The following is a 19,527-nucleotide window of genomic DNA, read 5'->3' on the forward strand; positions in this document are numbered from 1 at the left end:
ACTGGACCCTGTGTGAACTGCTAAAATGCTCCTCTCATTTCAGACTGATTGTATATATAAATATACACACACACACACACACACACACACACACACACACACACACACACATATAATGTATGTATGTATATATATATATATATATATATTACTCTAAGCTAATTTGTGACAAATGCTAACTTGAAAGATGAAAATGTGCATACATTTGCTGCTGTGTAATTTAATATCACTTATCAATGGAGTGATATTTGAATCAGTTGGAATCTTTGGTAAAAAAAAAAAAAAAAAAAATTTTAAAACTGAAAAAAGTACTGCACCCGAGTTTTTACATAGCCAAAAAAACCCAGAAAATTCCATAGACATACAGTCATTGGAAAATGCAGAAAAATTGAGTTAATCAAATGTCTATATAAACAGAAAAAATAGAAATCATAAAAGACATGTCTTCTATTCATGATAGCTCGGTTGCCAATCAGAACGTCAAACGCATAACAAGCAGGAATATGAGCCAATGAAAATTGAGAGTGGGCGGGCGCCTTTATGTTGTGGTTGACGGTTCACTTCCGGCATTACAGCGTGAAACCAATAAACTGCAGCAGTGAGTGCACAAGTAGGAAAAAAAGGAGCATCCGAGGACGGAGCAGCAAAAGGAGGTACTTTATGAATATGCTAATCCTTTCTCTGTAAAGATTGTTGAGCTTTAGCATGTTTGTACCTAAAGTTAGAGTAAACCGAGAGGGAAATGAGTGAAACTGAGGTGGAGGGGTACACCCTCTGCTGCTCACAAGACTGCAGCATGTGATATCGATTAGAGAAACACACAGCAGCCCTGTTTGCCGTTTCAGCTGCTGATGGACAGACAGAGATGCAGGCAAAGCCGAGGTCAACATCTGAGTCAGTGGTTGGTCGCGTTGCATGAGTTCCTCATTTTATTTACTTACTTTCACTTTGATAGATCGATTTTAAAGTTTCAAAACTTGAATTAGCCTGTTTGACTGAGTACATCAATGTCGACAATGTGCTGATTTAGAGTTGACTGTTGATTTCAGAAGAGATTAAATTAAACTAAACGCTAGTAATGTTTGATTGGTGGTGTTCGGTGCATATGACGAGCAAAACAGGGAAGTTTTACTTAATACAAAGGGGGAAAGTATTTTAATGCAGCCCTACATAATAGATGCTGTTGTTCTCGTCATACCTATCCAATGAACAGCGTCATATTATGGAGGATATTGCCTATTTTTGATGAGATTGAATGTTTTGGAGTTTTCTTTTCACATGTGAAATGCTGTTCCAGAAACATGATAAATATATATATTGAATTGGAATAAATGCTTTTAAACCTATTTTTAGGCTTGGTGTGCTGCTAGGTGAAACCTCCAAAAAACACTAATAAGGGAGTGGAGTTGAAACTTTCCTGGAGCATCAAAAGAAGAGACGGCAGCAGAAAACAATTAGTTTAATATCCTGTAGGGAGTACCCTGTCCAGGAGGTGGACCAAACATGGTGCACGTCTACAACTGCCATCCTTTCGCCTCACAGCAGATCGTACAGGTACGTGGAGCCTGGCTGATGCTGTTGCTGTGATGTTTTTTTTTTTTTTTTTAATAATTATCACAATTTTGTATGTGCATGACTTGCTATTTAATCTCTCTCCCCTCTTTGTGGCACAGGTGGAGCAGGAGCCTGGACTGGTCTGCTGTGGAGGTGGAGCTCTGTTTGTGGTCGCTACTGGAGGATGCAAGGTTATTTTTAAAATTAGCATATATATTTTTCATTATAATTGTCCTGTTTCAAATTAATTTGCGCGAAAATTAAAATAAGGGGTCAACAGATTATTGGCCCGAATGATTATCTGGATTTTGCTGATTATTTTATAGTGGCATTTTATTTAAATGATAGCTGATAACATTAAATAATTAAGAAGTGCAAAAAAAGTGTCAGCATGAGAGGAACTTTTACTTTGTAAAACCTTGGGGAAATATTTTAATTTATTATTTTCATATTTAAATTTTCACTTGACCTTATAAAAAAAAAAAGTTGCGGGGAACTTGCTGTATATGGTGTTGAACATCTCAGTTTTGATTAAACATTTCCTAAACACATTTAAAGTTTTGCGTTGGAGTTTGTTATGTTCTTAATTCTAAATATTGAGTGAAATATTTTCATTTTTATTGTAAATGCATACCGGTTCCAAATATTGGTTTTCAGCCTGATTAACTAGTAATAATCTGAATCGGTATCGGCCCTGAAAAACCAATATCAGTCGACCCCTAATTAAAAATAAAACTATACAGTCACTGGTAGAATCTATGTAGTGTAGCGTCATCAAAATGTCTGCAGTATTCGGTTTATCTTAAATTGTAAGAGATAAGCTTTTGGAGATGAAAGATTTCTGCAGGCACTGACTGTGTTGTATGATGCGTCGAACTGAACCCAGGTGGAGGCGTACAGTGTGGAGGAGGAGGGCTGCCCTTTCATCTGTCGCTTCGCCACCATGGGCACTGTGAAGAGCATCCAGCACAGCAAGATGGGTACAAACATTACCTCTCTTCCCTGTATCAATACTCACCTGTAGCAGTTTGTTTGTATGTTTTTTTTACATGTGAGAAAGGCAGCTGTAGGGGTTAAAGTGGGAGCTGAACAGAAAAAAAATGTAACATCCTTGCTTTCCTTTCTACCTCTCACCTCTCATCCAGGAGATTACCTGGTGACTATTGAGGAAAAGAACAGCGCCACCTACTTGAGAGCCTACACCAACTGGCGCCACCAGGTACACAGCTGCTCAGCTTTCTCAACAGTATTTTATATTATGGTGCGATGAAATCTAAGGACACCACATTCTTTTTTTTCAGTTTTTCATCTGTCACCTTAATTACAACAGGGTTATCTATACGAAAAGATATTGAACCTGGTTTGAGTCCACTGATGTGTGTGTGTCAAAAACAACTGAGCTTTAAATAGACCTTTTATCTCTCAGCAGTCCAGTCTGAGACGTCTGATAGGTCATCAATGAATGTGTCTGAATCTGAAGTTTGTCATCAATATATGTAACACAATATTTACCTCTTTACTCTTGTTTTCTCTGTAGGCAGAGGGGAAGGCCCGTGTCGGGGTGCGTTTGTTGGGTCACCTGCTGCGTGGGGCGTCTGTGCGGGGCGGAGTGCAGATGGAGATCATTGAGATCCCTCTGTCAGAGCGTCCCGTCTCTGTGGCGTGCTGCTCGGTCACAGGAGACCTTCTGGTCGGCTGCGAGAACACTCTGGTTCTGTTTGCTTTGAGGAGACAGAACCAGCAGAATCTGGTGAGAGTCCACCTGCTGTTCTGGGAGTTTTTTGCCTCTGTGGACCTGATTTAGATTACCTTGATGTAAAGACTGAAATCATATTGAATAACTTCTTGCAGTGGGACAAAACACAGCCAGGGATCATGCTAAAATATAAATCAGTATAATGGTTAAGAGACAAAAGCTATTTGATTTTATGAAGTGGCAGGAGGCTGGTATTATTTTAAAGTTCTGTGATGGTTATATTGGCTAAATTATGTGATCACACTTACCAGTGCAGGATGAGTTCACCAATTAAGATCTGCCTTTTCCAGCAACTGGCAGAACATTAGTGTTTTAATGTTTTATTTTGTCTTTAGACCTTCATAAAGTCTTAAAATATGTAATCTTTTATATTAGACAAAACATCTTTACATGGCTACTTATTATAGGTGGACTCTTATTGATATACTTAATATTCCAGTGGCATAATGTTTCTAAAAACAGCAGGCTCAGAGTCAGCAGATCCTACAGAGCGCCTGGCCGAACTCTCAGCAAAGTTCCAGTCAGACTCAAGGTAACTCAAGCAAAGTAACTCATCAGTTGTTTTTCCCAAAACTTGCATATAGTCCAAAATGCATGTGAAGTAGAGTATTCCAGTTACTGCTCCCTGAGAGCCGAAAGAAAAAGCTAAGGGTTGTGCTGAAAGACAAAAGGTCCTCTTTTTGGACTCTTCTATGGTTTTCTGCTCCAACTCATCTGTCGTGCTTTTAGGTCAGACCTCAAATTCAAACCAGAATTTCCTGGATTTTGAACGCTCGGTTATCCTGCATCTTCCAAAAATCAAGCCTAAACAGGTACTTTCAAACGCAATATATTTTCTTGATTTCTTTATTTCTGTTTGTTGTATACATTTATCTCATAGACAGTCAAACAAGTGAATAAAAGCATGCCAAACTGGTCTGCTTTCTGTTGTTGAGTAGCAATCCCTAATGTGGGTGTAATCCACAATAACTATAACTGTTTTGTTGAGTTGCAATACACAACATTTTTCATCAGATGTTTTAAAAATCAGATATTGTTATATGAATGCATGTAAACATATCAGTCCTATCAAGCAATCCACATCATTATTTTTACATCTTATTTTTATTCTTTAAACAATTTAAATAACTTAGTGATCGGCCATAATAAATCTTATGAATTTTGGCTGTAACAATTGAAGAAAAGAGAGAAAATACAGCATAGGCGTCATGTGCTTTTGTTCACGTAAAGTTCAAACTAAAATTGACAGTCTGTTGCCCTGGTTACTCTAGCATCTCTTCTGCCCTCTAGGTGGCGCTGTGTGGAGCGTATGTAGCAGTGCAGGCGGAGCTGGAGGTGCTCGTTCTGAAACTGGATGCATCTTCTGAACCAAACACTCTGGAAGAATCATCGGAAACAAAGAAAAGTCTGCATTTGTTGCCCTCTTTAATGATTCCACTTATTCATGTTTCGGTTATTGTTTGGTCTGCTTTAAGTGGGGCGGATCACGTGAAAGAATCATTTTGTGGTGTGAGTGTGTCTGTGTATATGTGTTTGCAGCAGCAGATCATCTTGAAGACCAGGCGGACTTCCTGGTCCTTCCCAGACACCAGGAGCTGCTCGGTGATCGAGCTAAAGACTGTGACATCCCTGTCAGCATTGAAAAGACTGGGCTGGAGGACAGAGGACAGTACACACTGTCATATGTTCTCTTCAGGTATGCGCATGTACTTCAGTTTGTTACAGTGAGTGCATTTTGCTATGCAAGGTACATTGATTTTGTGTCACTTCTGTCTTGCAGGCGTTTTACTCCAGACTTCTTCCAGGGCTGCAGTGTGGAGGAGACTCAGCTCCATTCCCTACAGCTCTACCCGCTGTTCACCAGTCAGTACAGCAAACACTCACACACATGTAGACGGACATAGAAAGAGAGTTTGTCAGCATAGGGGCAGCATATGTTGTAACAGGAGCCCACTGACATGTTAGGACTTCTACTTAGCTTCTTATTTGTACATCAGAAAATGATTGATAAAGAAGCAAACAGGAAAACTTTCAATCAGTCTTATTAGATATTCAATTGAACTTTAATTTATCACTGTGCAGTGTTACAACAGAGCCCTGCACAACCATCACAACAATGATTATAATTCATTTTGTTTATTGGCGCCTGTCAGGACACTCCAGGCCATCATAAAAAGCCCCCCCCCCCAAAAAAAAAACAAGTAAAATGTCATACTCAAAATCTCTTGCTCTGAAGAATTCTGCAAGTTCACCAAGTTTTTATTTTTTGTCAAAGATTTCAAAACATAATTATCAACATCTTGAAACCTGGTCACATAAAAGTAAAACCATCTATAAACTGATTGAGTACAACTATCTCCTGATGCAAGACTGAATTGGACTAAATAAAAGAATGCTTTGAAAGCTTTTTAAATTTTTTTAATTTTTAATAAGAGGTGTCCTGCCTCACAAATAAAAGAGTGGAGTTGATACTTCTTAATCATCAGCATCTTCAAACAAGACAGAATGAGGCTTATTGCTGCACTGCTGTAAGTAACACCACACCTGATTCTAGGACATCCATGAAAGATATGGCTTGATTTATGAATTATACTTTATGGGTGGCTAAGCCCCAAGAAGTACAGTTGAGTTTCTTCTCTTAAAGAGATTGTTGGTCAGTATAGAAACTGGGTGAAATAATGTCACATTCTTTTATTTTTAAAACATCATTTCAAGGTTTTAGGACTCTGTAACAGACAAAGTAACATTAACTGGTTGCTACAACATTATTTTTATAACTCTGTCATGTTTTTGAAAAGCTCTGGAAAAAGAGTTTAAATGGCTGTTGAATTACAATAAAATTTAAAAAAAAAAAAAAAAAGCCAAACATTGTTTCTGCGTCTGTCTTTTTCTCTCTGCAGGTAACCAGTCAGTGTCTCTAGAAGAACCAGCATGTGTGTTCTGCTTCTTCTCTCTCCCCACCGCCGGCTACCTGTACAGTCTGAAGGGTGGAGTTGAGCTTCTCTCAGCCTATCAGTATCCAGAGAAGGTCCTGAAGGCGGTGCTAACAGACCACCTTCTGCACGTCATAACAAAGTATGGCTGCAGTCTGATTACACAAAGGAATTATCAACATTATCACTGTAGTCTGAAGATTACAGTTTGGCAAATGAGTAAGATCATATCTGTGTGTTCCTGGTAGGAGTGCATTGCAGTGTTTCACAGTGCGCTGTGCCACAGTAGCAGCCAGGATAGAAGACCCCTACATCGATACCACCATGAAGGTATGAGCTTAAACTGAAAGTCTTGCTTTGTTGCCTGTCCATTGATTAATTGTATGTATCAGTCTCCCCACTATCTGCTCTGTGTGTGTTTCAAGGCCTGTCCCCCCTGCAGCCTAGAGGTGTGTGCGCTCAGGATGCAGCTGTTCATTGGTCTGCGCTCAGTGTGTGTCTACGGCCGCCATGTTATCCTGCTCTCCACTGCTGACGCAGAGACACCAGACGAACCCGAGCGCACCTCACAACACAGAGGCCTGTAAGTCGCACACACACCCACACACCCTTTAGTTTATTGGCTTAGTGGGATATGTCATCAGATACCTTGCTGTGGGTACCAGAATACTCTAAAGACAGATTAATCAGCACTTGTGGTGTGTGTGTGTGTGTGTGTGTGCGTCTTGCGTCTTGGCGTGTGCTGCAGCGTCTTGGCGTTGCAGGTGTGTGTGCAGGCATACATGTATTTACATACTGTTCACTGTGTGTATGTTGTTATTTTAGCGATTTGAAAGATCACAACTTGCTGACTGGTATTTTCCTGGCGGTGGGAATCGATCCCGCAACCACACCGGCTCTGGAGAGCCTTCTATCACGCCCCTTCCTGTAAGACAAACCCGCCCCAATCCCCCCCCCCTCCCCCCGACAGACTTAGTTGTCACTCATAGGCCGAGCTGCAACGCCAGGAAACCCTCCAAACACTCAACTTAGCAGATGATTGTTAACCGAATCATTGTATGTTTTGTTTTGATGGTTTGGTACTTATTTCACCCTTGAAAGGAAAACTTAACCCACAAAATGATAATTTGTATATCACTCACTCACCCTGTGTTACATGGAATTTGCAAAGGGAACTTTGGTGTTCTTGTATGCCCCAGGGTGAACGAAGAATCTAAATATTGAGAAATTCTTGATGAATAGGGGTAAATGTAGGCCGTGTTTAAAAGCAAAGCTCTATCAAAACATCTATTTACAAAGCAGTAAAATCCAAGCTCCATTTGTCTAGTTATGCTCAGTACTCCCTGAACACATGCATTTTTGTGGAAACCTTACTATTTAAAACACTTTTATATATGAGTAGTGTGCATGGGCAAGAGCATGTGTTTGAACGCTGCTTGTGCATTTCATTGAGTTGCTCAGGTGTGCTACTCATTCATGAGTCTCAGTAAGGTCTTACCGGAAATGCATGTGTTTGGCAAGTATTGAGATTATGACTGGATAATGAGACTTAAATTATACTGCACAAATTGTGTTAGAGTTTGGAGACATATGTTTAAATATTCAAATGTTACATTGAATTTATGCAAAAAATGTGTTTTTTCCTCACATGCTTCCATGGTGAATGAAAAATCCAAACATGTAGGAAATTCTTGATGAGTTGAAGTACTTGCTCCTGTGAGCTGCCAACATGAATCATACACTGCATTCATTAAATCATATCAAATAAGAAAATCTGTAATGATGTAGTTAATCGAGGATATACAGTGTTGCCACTAAGTCAGTAATAACACAGCACATGATTTTGATGTGAAGTATATGAAGAATATTAAAAATTTGACATAGATATTGAAAACCCAAAAGAAACTAAGACAAATCTATACTTTTTGATTACATTTGACAGCAGCCATTTTTTGCATTAGAGTAACAAATAAAAGTATCTATAGTCTGCACAATCCTTGGAATGTTTTTTGGCTTATTGTATCAAATTTCTCCAGATGTTGATGTACTAAAACCCTAAAACTTTAAGTGATTTCAGCCTGAGGTTAATTGATGATTTGAATTTCTGCGTGACTGTGCAGCTTGGTCTTAAAGTGACAATACTTCCTGTTTTAGTTCCAACTATAACCTACCTAACTGTCCCCAGTGTGTGTTACGTTTTGCTCACAAACTAATTAATTTGGTCTGAAATACTACAATTTTAGACAGCTAATCTAATAATCCAGTTTAACGGTACGGGTTCCTGGTTCCGTGTAAACCATTTTAAAATACTTAATATTCTTGATAAATTGAAAATTACCAATGCATACATTTAAAATTGCATTTGGGGATTTAGAAAGTGGCACCTTCTCCAAATGTGGCCACTACCAATAATTGCAGGTTCAAAACAGTATTTGAATTAAGTAAGACTTATAATAAAAGTGTCTTTGACAGGTAATGTAGGAACTCCAGATGGTCCGTATATCTGGTGCCAGTCTGCCCCTTGGATGTTCCAGAGTCCGATTCTAAACTTAATGAGATACTAAGGACTTGTTTGAAATCAACCTTAAAACTGGCGACTAAACACAAGTCTTTCAACCATCATCTCTGTTTCACACTTTAACACTAGCAGTTCTAAAAGTGCGACCAGCTGCCATGGATAGCATGACCGACAGGAGCCCCAGGTTACCTTTTCGTCATGTTAACCTGTTCACTAACAGTTCACTAATGTTTGTTCATGTTTAATGCAGTAATAGGTTTTAGTATTACGCTGGGTTTACACTTGACAAGAAATGGCAGAGAAACGCACCAACTTTCTCCGGAGCGCTGGTCACTTGCCATTGGCGCCCATGATGAGCAATCAGACAGTTCACAGTGGATACACTGCGGCCCCAAGCTCCATGGCAGGTTTACAATTGTAGCAATAGTTGTGGCGTCTGGTCTATTTTTTCTGCAAGCTGCAAGCAAATCTGAAAGGAAAACACACTAAATACTCTATTGTGACCGATATAAGAGATATATTAGGTATGATATACATGATCTGATAAAATATGCGTCCAGTGCTTTTGACAATGCTTGTTAGTTGTGTCTAAACAGAGAGAGAGCATGAAAAGAAGGCACACAGAGACAGACTGGCACACAGAGACAGATAAGCACACAGGGATGCACACACAGAGATACACACACACAGAGATACAGACACACAGCCAAAGACAGACAGGTAAGGAGGGAGATAGAGACAGGGACAGATCTCTCTTTTAAAGGAGCAGAGAAGAAGAATCGCTTCTGACTGGTGCTGAAAAATGTGCTCCTGATGTGAATGGCCAGGCGACTGCTGACGCCCTGCATGACAGTTAACATATCAGGGCGTTTTCGCGTCTAGTGTGAACCCAGCATTGGGCAGTTGATGTAGTGTATTACATAGCAACTGTACGAAAGGTTGCTCTTTGCTGTGAACATGGCGATGCAGACATTAGTATGAAACCATTTCTGATTCAGTTTTTCTTTAATGCATGTGCAACATCATGAAAACTACGTCGGAAGCATTACTTTATTTGGTTCATGAAACACCTTTTATTGCAATGTTTAGTGTACTGTTTGTGTGTGTCCTCAGTGTATTATTAGTGTTATTATTGACATCAGGGATTGCATGAATCATGGGAAATTTGCTTGAAAAGTCTGCAGATTTTTTAGATTAGCTAAACATTGCCGCGGTGAGATATCACATTGGGCTTTGGCTCATCTCTGTTTGGTTCTACGTTTTGTTACCTGTCTGTGTGTAACCTTTGACCTCAGGAGCAGGAAGTGGACAATCTCTTCTCCCAGAGAAACCAGCACAGCAGGACACGGGTGGAACCTCTATGTGGTGGACACCGTCTCCCCCCTCACTCTTTACCAAGAGATGGTAACACAGACATACTCAATCTAAACATGACAAACTGGAGACATAAAAACTATTTAAATACAGACAATAAAGAAAAAAGGGAAGCATGGAAATATACATTTTGCACTCCAAATACATGAAGCTTTTTGAATGTTACTGTTATTTTGTGAGTCTGTTTACTCACCTGTGTGTGTGTGTGTGTGCGTGCGTGCATGTGTGTGTGTCAGGTTGAATACAGCCAGCGGTATGCAGAGACCAACCCACAGGGCCAAAGCCTTCAGCACCTTCTCAGCGAGGCTCACCTCCTCCTCCGTGCCTCCTTACTCCAAACATCGGAGCAGCGACCAAACATGGAGGGTGACCCTGCAGTGTCTCTGCAGACAAATGCAGACAGACTGGCTGAGAAACAGACAACTGCACAGTCAGACAGGCGAGAGCTGGAGGAGGCACTCAGGGAGAACTGTGCACTGCTGGGAGACTGTTTCAGCAGGTAATACACACACACACACACACACACACACTTGCACTAAAGGACAAACCTTCCCTAAAACAGCTATAGAAATACCATTATTATCTTTCAATTTGCAAGCACACCCCTTGATATGAACTTGTATCACAAGTTGACTCAGCAGTTTCAAATATGCAAGTTTATGGACCACTTAAATACCTTAAAGAATAACTTGCCATTCCCTGAAATCTTGTCTTTATTGTTAAATAACTATGTGGTTTAACCCCTTTATAGTGAAAAGTAAAAAAAATAAATAAAAGTGAAGAGCATATGTAGCCACATTTAGCCATTTGAGCTACTTAGTTAAATTCAGTTGTGTAATACTTTAAAATGACTTCAGTATACTTTATTCTTAATTTATATATATATTTAAAATTCTTATTTGTTTGTTTATAACATTTGCAGTAAAGGGTTTTTGTTGACACAGCTGTATAGGCTATTGTTACAGTGTGTTGAGCCTATTCTCTTCTGTTTAAAACTGCAATTAATGATCATTTTTGGTCATTTATAATTTGCAAATTCTTATTCTTAATCTTATTCTTATTATTGTTTGATTTATAGTCTTTAAAATGTCAGAAAAAGGTGAAAATGCCCATCACATTCCTAGAGCTCAAGGTGACGTCTTCAGATGACTTGTTTTTTCAGCCAGCAGCCCAAAACCTAGAAGAAATCCATGTAAAATGGATTTCTTCTGGGTTTGGGGAATGTTTTGTTTTATAAATTGTTTGTTGTTGGTTGATCAATTTTTTGGTTAATTAACTAATATTGTGTCTCCTCTGTTCTGTCAGGGGCAGTCAGACGGACTGCCACCTGGCTTTGCCGTACTACAGGATGTCTGGCCTGTCAGTCACAGAGATCATGGCCAGGAACCGCCCATTTCCCAGCACCCCACACTCTTATGGCTCTGGCTTCTTGTTCTACCTGAAGCATTTCCTGTTGGAAGAAACCGAGCAGATTCTCAGTCAGGTACACATAAGCAGACTTTCACCACCAAGTATGGAGATCTATTTTGAAGGTGCTATACGGAATAAGTCAGTATTACATTTATTTTACAGCATTAGAATAAACAACATGGCACGAAAACTGTCTTTCTGCATCTGTGCACTGAAGCATCTAAGGTGTCCCAGCTTACATGAAGTGTAAGCTGGGACACCTTAAAAGTGAACTAAAACTGACTACGAGAAAGCTGGACTACAACCTAAAAATTGTGTATCATTTTTATTTTCATCAGTTTATCAGCTGTTTTGTTTGTGTTACACTCAACATTATATCACCAGTTCTCCAAAATGAGAAAAATAATATACAACAAAACTATAAAAAAAAAAAGAATTAAATATTGTCTCTCTGCAGAAAGCAGCAGATGAGGTCATAGACATTTTCAGCCAATCAGAGCCCTCGCAGCTTGTCAGTGTGTGTGCCAGCCCATCCATGACAAACATCAGTCCCGCACGGACGCTGCAAATTCTGCAACGTCTGGAGGACTCTGCTGGCGTGTCGGTTCCCCTGACAGTCACCATGGCAACCATGATGCTGAGTTTGGACGACCTGCCACAGTACACACAGCTGATGGAAAGACATGCCGAGGTTAGAGGGCACAGGGGATGTGTTTATGTTGTCTGTGTTTGTGTGAATGTTTAGTTGCTACCTTGTGGAAAATAAACTTAATTAAGTACTTAAGTACTATTTATCTTTACCAGTTTGTTAATGTATGTAGTATCCACAAGTAAATCTTAGTCTATTTTAGCAATCAGTAATGCATAAATGCTATCAAAGCATCTTAACATTCAGTAGCTTAGATGAACCACTGTATAGCTTTCCTAGAAACATTTATAGTCTTAATCAATAAATTTTGTTTACAGATAATTACTTACTTTTCTTTAAAGCAAAATGAATATTTTCTTAAGGTCACACCTGTGTGGTGCTATTTTTAGAGTTTGATTTTGTTTTGCATGTGTGTAAAAATACCTGAACTTTAATATTTGCATTTAAGAAGTTAAAAAACGCCAAAAAACGTTCCAAGGATTGTGCAGTTAAGTTAAAAAGTGTGTGTGTGTGTGTGTGTGTGTGTGTTTGTTTGTTTATTTGTTTGTTTGTTTGTTTGTGTGTGTGTGTGTGTGTGTGTGTGTGTGTGTGTGTGTGTGTGTGTGTGTGTGTGTGTGTGTGTGTGTGTGTGTGTGTGTGTTTTCAGATGCTGCTGGTGTACGGGTTCATCGAGGAGCCAAGGCTGTTGCTGCATGGCGGAGGTGGAGGTCAGCAGACACCCGTCCGTCCCACAGTGCTGACACGCCAGTTGGCAAAGTCCCAACCAGGACTGCTGGTGGCTGCCATGGTGGCTTTACATGAAAACAACAAAGTTCAGCTGGAACAGGCAGATCACATATTTAAGGTGTGTGTGTTTTTGTCACTGCCAACTGACAGCGGGGCTGCAACTAAAGATTATTTTTAATGTCTTAATTAATCTGTTGATTATTTTCTCGATCAGTTGAATAGTTTTTTGGTCTATAAAATGTCTGAAAATGTGGATAATGTTGGTAAGTGTTTCTCAGAGCCCAAGATGATGTCCTCAAATGCCTTGTTAGGTTCATAACACAAAGATAGTGAGTTTCCATTTATTATTTAACTCTCTGAAACCTGCATTGACAACAGTTTTCTTGCACTGCGTTCGGACACCTTTCACATCTATTTACATCTGAGAAAATTGGTTTGAGTTCTTTTGAAGATGTGGAGAAAAGCAGCTTGGCAAGAAATGTCCCAGAAACTGGAAAAAAGTAAAAGGGGACCTGAAAATTCGCTTAGGTGGATATTATATATTATCAAAAAACAGAAAAATGTCCAGAAAACCAAATTATATAGTTAAAATTATGTTACTGTACTGTGTATGTAAAAATAAAAAATATATTTATATTTTTTAGCTCTATCCTCAGGTAATTTTGATTAAAAAAAAATATATATATATATATATATATTTTTTTTTTTTTTAAGTAATTTTCTTGTAACTGTTAATGCATTATTTGATGATTTTAGGCTATTTCTTGTTGAGTTGCTCATTGCCATCTTCCTAAGTTTCTGAAAGAAATCCAGCCACTTTGCTCAGGTTATAAAGGGTTAAGAAGCAGGAATGAGAGAATTGTCTCTTGTTTGTCTTAAAAACCACTCAAACTGATTAATTGATGATCACATTAGTTGGCGATTCATTTAATTTCAGGTTCAGTTGCAGCTCTACATGACAGCAAGGAGACTAGTAATGACATTGGTTATAAGTTCACAAGGTGTGTGTGTGTGTGTGTGTGTGTGTGTGTGTGTGTGTGTGTGTGTGTGTGTGTGTGTGTGTGTGTGTGTGTGTCCTAGGAGCTGGGCTGTGGGAATTGCTTACAGGTGGATTTCTGGGAGGCCATGCTCATGGCCTCCTCACAGGAAGCTGTCATCCAGGAACTTCTCTTTCGACTGGCGTCTGTCTACATCGACCGACTGACCAACACAAAATCGGATACACACCCCAGCGAATCACACATACCTTCAAGACGCAGGTCGCTGAAGAGCGCTGATGATCTGGTACAGTAACTAAAAAAAATGACTGCAGTTATTCTTGTTTCAAGGAGCTGCTTAAAATTCAAATTCTGTGTGATGTTCAGAAATCAATTCTTTTGAACATCACTCTCATGCACTAAAAAGCCTGCATGTTTGCGTTTGTTTCAGATAAACTCGTGCTCCCATTATGGCGCTCTGTATCCTTGGCTCACTGTTCTTAATCCTGCTCACACTACGAGCTGCCAACACCAGGAGGCGCTGTACAAACTGCAGGTAATGTGTCTTTGAACAAAATAACTCTGCTTCTACTGTAAATATACAACAAATTACGTTTTCTCAGTAAGTATCTAAAATGAGGTGACATTGACAGAGGTGACAGACTCCTTCACCGTGTTATCAGTTGTAAAATAATGCTGTGTTCCAGACAACATTTTCCTGTAGAAAAAGTACAATAGAATGCCACTCAAAATCAGAGTTCCTACTTATGAACTTGGGACAAATCCACCTACCGACTTCATAAAGAAGTTGTCTGACGTCTCACAACACTGGCAGCATCCATGGAAGTGCACATTTCTATCATTCGGGGATGTTGTGTTTGTAGACAGTATTTGTATTGGGTTTCCCAAGTGAAGCGCCATTAAAAAATCTCTTAAAATCTCTAAGCTCATGTTTTCGTCTTGTGTTTCGTTTCTAAATGCAAGAAGGCTACACCGAGAGTTCACTTGGGCTGAGAGTTTAACTTTGTGTACACTTACCAAAGAATCAGTTTGTCACAGTCAGCCATGGTTTTTGTTTACATTTGGCGTTGTGCACCTAAAATGCTTTAAACTGACTGGAATTCACTTATGAGACTTGAAAAGGAACTTAAAGAATCATTAAAAACATATGATTTTAATATTATTGCAGGACTAGACCCTATGCGGTACTTTGGGGACTTAAAATACAACTTACATACAACAATAAGGCTGTAGAAGATAATGCAGCTATATACAGTGTGTTTGTATATACACTTTACTTAATAAAATACCTTTGTGGAGAGGGGAATCCAGGATGAGTGGCAAATGAAAACAGTATGATTGCAGTGCCACACACAACCTTTGCATAACAGAAGTCTCTGTGGACACGACAAGTGGCCATTACAGCAAGATGGTGAATGGTAAAACATGCAACAGTAACATCAATATTTCTATCAACATATTAGACTCTGTGTTTCTAAATTTGAGTGTCTTCAAAATAGGCCAAGAAAAATAAAGAAACAAATCAGACCATCTGTAGAGAAAGTCGGAAAAGTAAAGCTGTTTTTATTTTATTTTTATTTTTATTTTCTACCAAATGAAAAATGGAATGTTGATAAGACACACATGAAAAAAAACATAAACGCAAATACATCGGTCTAAAATTTCCTATCTTAAGCCACCGTAAGCTACTCAAACAAGCCCAATTGAGGCTGTCATAGAAGCCCCGCTGAGTATTTTGAATAAAGCAAGGGTGTATTTTTGTTGCCTATAAATTCAACTTTTTAAATTGTAAGATACAGATAGTGTTATTTCATCTGTTAAAAGTTACATTGTCTCTGTCCCATCTGCCTTTTTTTCTACTGTGATTTTATTTCTGTATGCGCCTGTCTCCAGTCTCTCCTGTGTGGTCCGTCCCTGTCTGTGGTTTCCGTCGTGCCTCTGATGGAGCGTCTGTCTGAGGAAACCTTATGGGGCTTCAGCCTGCACCTCCTCTGCGCCACCAGAAGGGGGCAGTATGATAGCAGCATTGAGAAGCTGCTGGATCGCTGTCCTCAGGCCATCATCGCCTACGCCAACCACCAGTTACAAGACAAACATATGGTCTGTACCTAGCAAAGGCCTAAATTGTTTACTATGTAGCCTTTTTTGCTCTGCCCTCACTTTTTTCTGATGCCTGCATTTTTTAGTATATTTTTGGTCATCAGAATTATTTTCTTGTCTCGTCTCTGCAGGTGTTGTGGTGGCAGAAGCTGCTTCCAGAGCTGTGTAACAGGACGAGAGCTGCCGGAGACAACAGCATCCTATTAGCTGCTCTCAAAGGTAGAAACTTCTCCCAGAATACCATCAGCCATCCAGAAGTAAACCAGTACTACCTGTTTAAAGCCACTCGAGTTTTTTCTCAAATTTACACAGAGTTATTTTTGACTTGACACTGAGTGTCAGTTTGACTCCTTTGATATTTGCTGACGAAAATATAAAGGAGGTTTGACAACAATCTGGACATCATAAAAAGGTCAGGGAACTAAATCGAGGCCACTTCAAAAGGACACTGTGGTAAATGACTTGTTAAGCTAAAAATTGTAGGTTTTATATGTTTAAATATGGCTGCTTTTTAAGCCAACAAACCGGTAGAGATAAAGGATTTACTATTTTCTTTCTTTAAGTTTTTTCCTTGACGTACAGAGTGTGTTTTTAAAGCGTTTAGACCTTTGCTAGGGTAAATTGTTTGTACAGAAAATATAAATTATTAGTTGAATACAGAAAATATGATACATTCTATGACACAATCTATTCATTAAATGTAGGAATGCAAATCAACACAGCTCAAATGAGCAATAAACACTTTTAATTATTACTTTTTAGAGGTCTGTGCATTTGAGTGAATAGAGTTGGGTTGCATTGTGGGTAATGTAGGCATCAGCTAGGAAGAAGAATATCTGGGATAAGAACAACAATATCTCTAATAGAAAATAGAATTGCAAGTGAATTGTGTGGAATTTGAGGTAAGGTCTGGTTTTAATGTTTTAATGCCTGGGTTTTAATGAGGCCAGTTTCCTTGCCAACAGAGACGCTGGTGGTGGTTGCCATGGAGACGAGTCCCACAGAGTTCCTGGAACTTATACCTGACGATGGCACAGCCTCATACTTCCTGCCCCACCTTTTGACATGTAGCCAGAGACACCTGCTGACCTGAGGCACACACACACACACACACACACACACAATAGACTTCAGTAGCCAAGGACAAATGTGTCACTCTGATCCAAACTGATGACAGGAACAACTGTCAAATATACTGCTGCATAGGAGCAGTGATTGCTCAAAAGACCCTCAACAGTAGCTTCTGAAGATGATTTAACTTGAAACACTGAAAATATTTCTATGCTGTGACCTGTACCTTGTTTGTCCCCAGACAATCATGTGCATATTTTTGCATGTTTATGATGTCACAAATACTCAACCAACAAGTATAATTATCCACTGAGTCATGCTGGTGATGTGTCCCCTGGTGATGCCAGAGTAGCTATGAATCATAAAAAGTGGTTTTAGTTCCCCTGCAAGTGCAGGTTTAGAGATGGGCACAAGTAAATCAAAAAATATCTTGTATATGAATTATAGATATTCATCAAATATATCAAAATGAGATACAAAATGCAGGTGTGAGAAAATGTTGTTGATACAAGTAATTTGATTGATTTCAAATTTAAAAAATACATTTTGTAGAAATCAGTAATATCACAATTTACACATTTAGGAGCATCAGTATGGGTCTGACCTTAACCCCCTATTGAAAATATGATTTATGGTGATTTCCACATCATACATTTAAATTGGCAATCAGTGAATTTGGGGCTGCATGCTGTCTTATTGGAGAATAATGTTTTCAAATATATGTGTTCAAATTATATAAAACACACATGAACATGCAAAATAAAATAAAATCAATAAAAATAAAATATATTAGTAAGGAAACAACACCAGAACACTCAGCAAACATATTCAGTAAACAACATCAGTATTTTCCATGTCTAAAAGGAGATGAAGGAAGTGAATACTTATGGAATCCTACTCCTTATTAAATGAATTAAAAAAATACATTAAACATGAATATTTACATTTTCTGCCCTAGTTTTCACCATGAAAACTATGAATCAAATAAAACATTAAAAACAAAACAAGAACAAAACAAGAACAGCTCAATCTGTTCTCATACACAAGCTCTGACAGTACTTTGTTTTGTTGTTTTTGAATACATTTAATTGAAATAGTGCCCATCTCTGCCTGCGAGCTTCAAAGTCCAGTCCTGTATTCCAATATTCTTTTTTCTCAGATTTTTAGTTATTTGTTTGCACATGGATATTACTTTGCATATCTGAATTTGTTGTAATGTGCTGTCATTTTTGTGACATTTTGAAGATAAGTTTGTATCTAAATGATGTCCATACTGTACATGGTGATACAGACTTTAATGTTTAGCTACAATGAGGGTTTATTTCTATTTATTACAGTTTATAGTCCTAAAATTAGTGCTGTTATCCCTAAAACCAGGAAGTCTGTTTAAAGCACTGAAGAGCAGCAGGGTAAACTACATAAATTATGCAGCAAATGTCTGATAGCAGTCAGCGTTGCTGTTTCACTGATATTGCTGCCAGCCGGGTGAAAACCTTATATATTTGTAATCTGAACTTGTTTGTCACTCAAGCAGCAAGTCCTTTGTATTTTTCCAAAAGATACTGTTTTTCTAATCAGCTAGTCAATCAAAAATATTTTGTTGTTACCGTCACTCAGAACTTCCTGCTTCGTATAACTTTTTATGTTTTTTATTCAAAGTGTTCTTCCCTGTGAGATAAAATCTGAGAACTGTTGACTCCAGCCTTTCAAACCCTGCTTAGTTTACATGGCGTTCATGTAAGTTAGCGAAGAAGGGATATAAAGTTTGTTGCAGTTTGAGCTTGACTGCATGAAGTCAAAGGTTCCTGGTGCTGCTGCCTCAATTTACTTGACATATTGATTACAGATAATTTGAGTGTGCGGTTTTGTTAAGTCGCCAGAGAAATAAGGTGTGCCTTCAAACAAAGGCTCTTCAGTTTGACCCAGGGAAAAAACATGATTAGATAGTAGATCACTGCTGAAGTCCGCAAACATGACTCATTTAGCAACTATTAAGTCTGTTGTTTTGTGTTTGTACAAAGCTCAAGAAATATCCTCATTTACTTGACACTAAAGTAGATCATTTCAGAGGTCACAGAGGCTGATTTCTTAATAAAATGTGTAATTAATAAGATTTTGTACCTTGAACAGTGTTACAAGATCAATCCAAAGTGACTCAATCATGAGGTTAATGATGAAACAGGACACAGAGGATGAGTGAAGAGGGGCTGATTAATGACATCACTTGTGAATTTGTCTTTTCAGCTTTGTTTATTGACCCGCTGTAAATGCTGACCTCCACCAGCCATCAGAGGCTCTTTTAAACACTTGAATTCATAAAGAAGGAATCAGCAATTTAAAAGCCCCCCAACAACAATAACAACAACAAGGCAACATATTTAAACTCCTAAAGATGTCAGAACCAACCAGAGCTATTTAACAAACCTCTCAACCAATGA

General features: G+C 38.7%; 1 protein-coding gene across 4 annotated transcripts; it reads left to right on the plus strand.

Moving 5' to 3' along the window:
* Positions 1–530: 530 nt before the first annotated feature.
* Positions 531–19,202, plus strand: hps3 (HPS3 biogenesis of lysosomal organelles complex 2 subunit 1). 4 transcript variants are annotated; one of them, XM_088077463.1, is made up of 25 exons: positions 531–653; positions 1,354–1,554; positions 1,674–1,745; positions 2,441–2,534; positions 2,700–2,773; positions 3,092–3,304; positions 3,773–3,842; positions 4,040–4,122; positions 4,601–4,715; positions 4,850–5,006; positions 5,091–5,173; positions 6,211–6,385; positions 6,492–6,573; positions 6,669–6,826; positions 7,069–7,170; positions 10,057–10,165; positions 10,372–10,634; positions 11,441–11,618; positions 12,003–12,236; positions 12,841–13,038; positions 14,001–14,204; positions 14,349–14,453; positions 15,812–16,018; positions 16,150–16,237; positions 16,984–19,202. In XM_088077463.1, exons 2-25 carry the CDS (start codon positions 1,504–1,506, stop codon positions 17,109–17,111), a joined length of 3,243 nt encoding a protein of 1,080 aa, XP_087933589.1. In that variant the 5' UTR covers positions 531–653; positions 1,354–1,503; the 3' UTR covers positions 17,112–19,202. The 4 variants fall into 4 exon arrangements, with proteins under 4 accessions (XP_087933589.1, XP_087933590.1, XP_087933591.1 ...); XM_088077464.1 differs by having other exon boundaries at positions 3,776–3,842; XM_088077465.1 differs by lacking the exon at positions 7,069–7,170.
* Positions 19,203–19,527: the final 325 nt, after the last annotated feature.

This window comes from Plectropomus leopardus, chromosome 5, assembly GCF_026936395.1.
Source record: "Plectropomus leopardus strain MGB_pleo_1.0 chromosome 5, ASM2693639v1, whole genome shotgun sequence".
In the NCBI taxonomy this organism is placed as follows: Eukaryota; Metazoa; Chordata; class Actinopteri; order Perciformes; family Serranidae; genus Plectropomus; species Plectropomus leopardus.

Coding starts and splice junctions, on each gene's coding strand:
- hps3 (XM_088077463.1), top strand. CDS start 1,504: ATGGTGCACGTCTACAACTGCCATCCTTTCGCCTCACAGCAGATCGTA. Junction 2,535..2,699: donor CATCCAGCACAGCAAGATGG/GTACAAACATTA, acceptor CCTCTCATCCAG/GAGATTACCTGGTGACTATT. Junction 11,619..12,002: donor CCGAGCAGATTCTCAGTCAG/GTACACATAAGC, acceptor GTCTCTCTGCAG/AAAGCAGCAGATGAGGTCAT.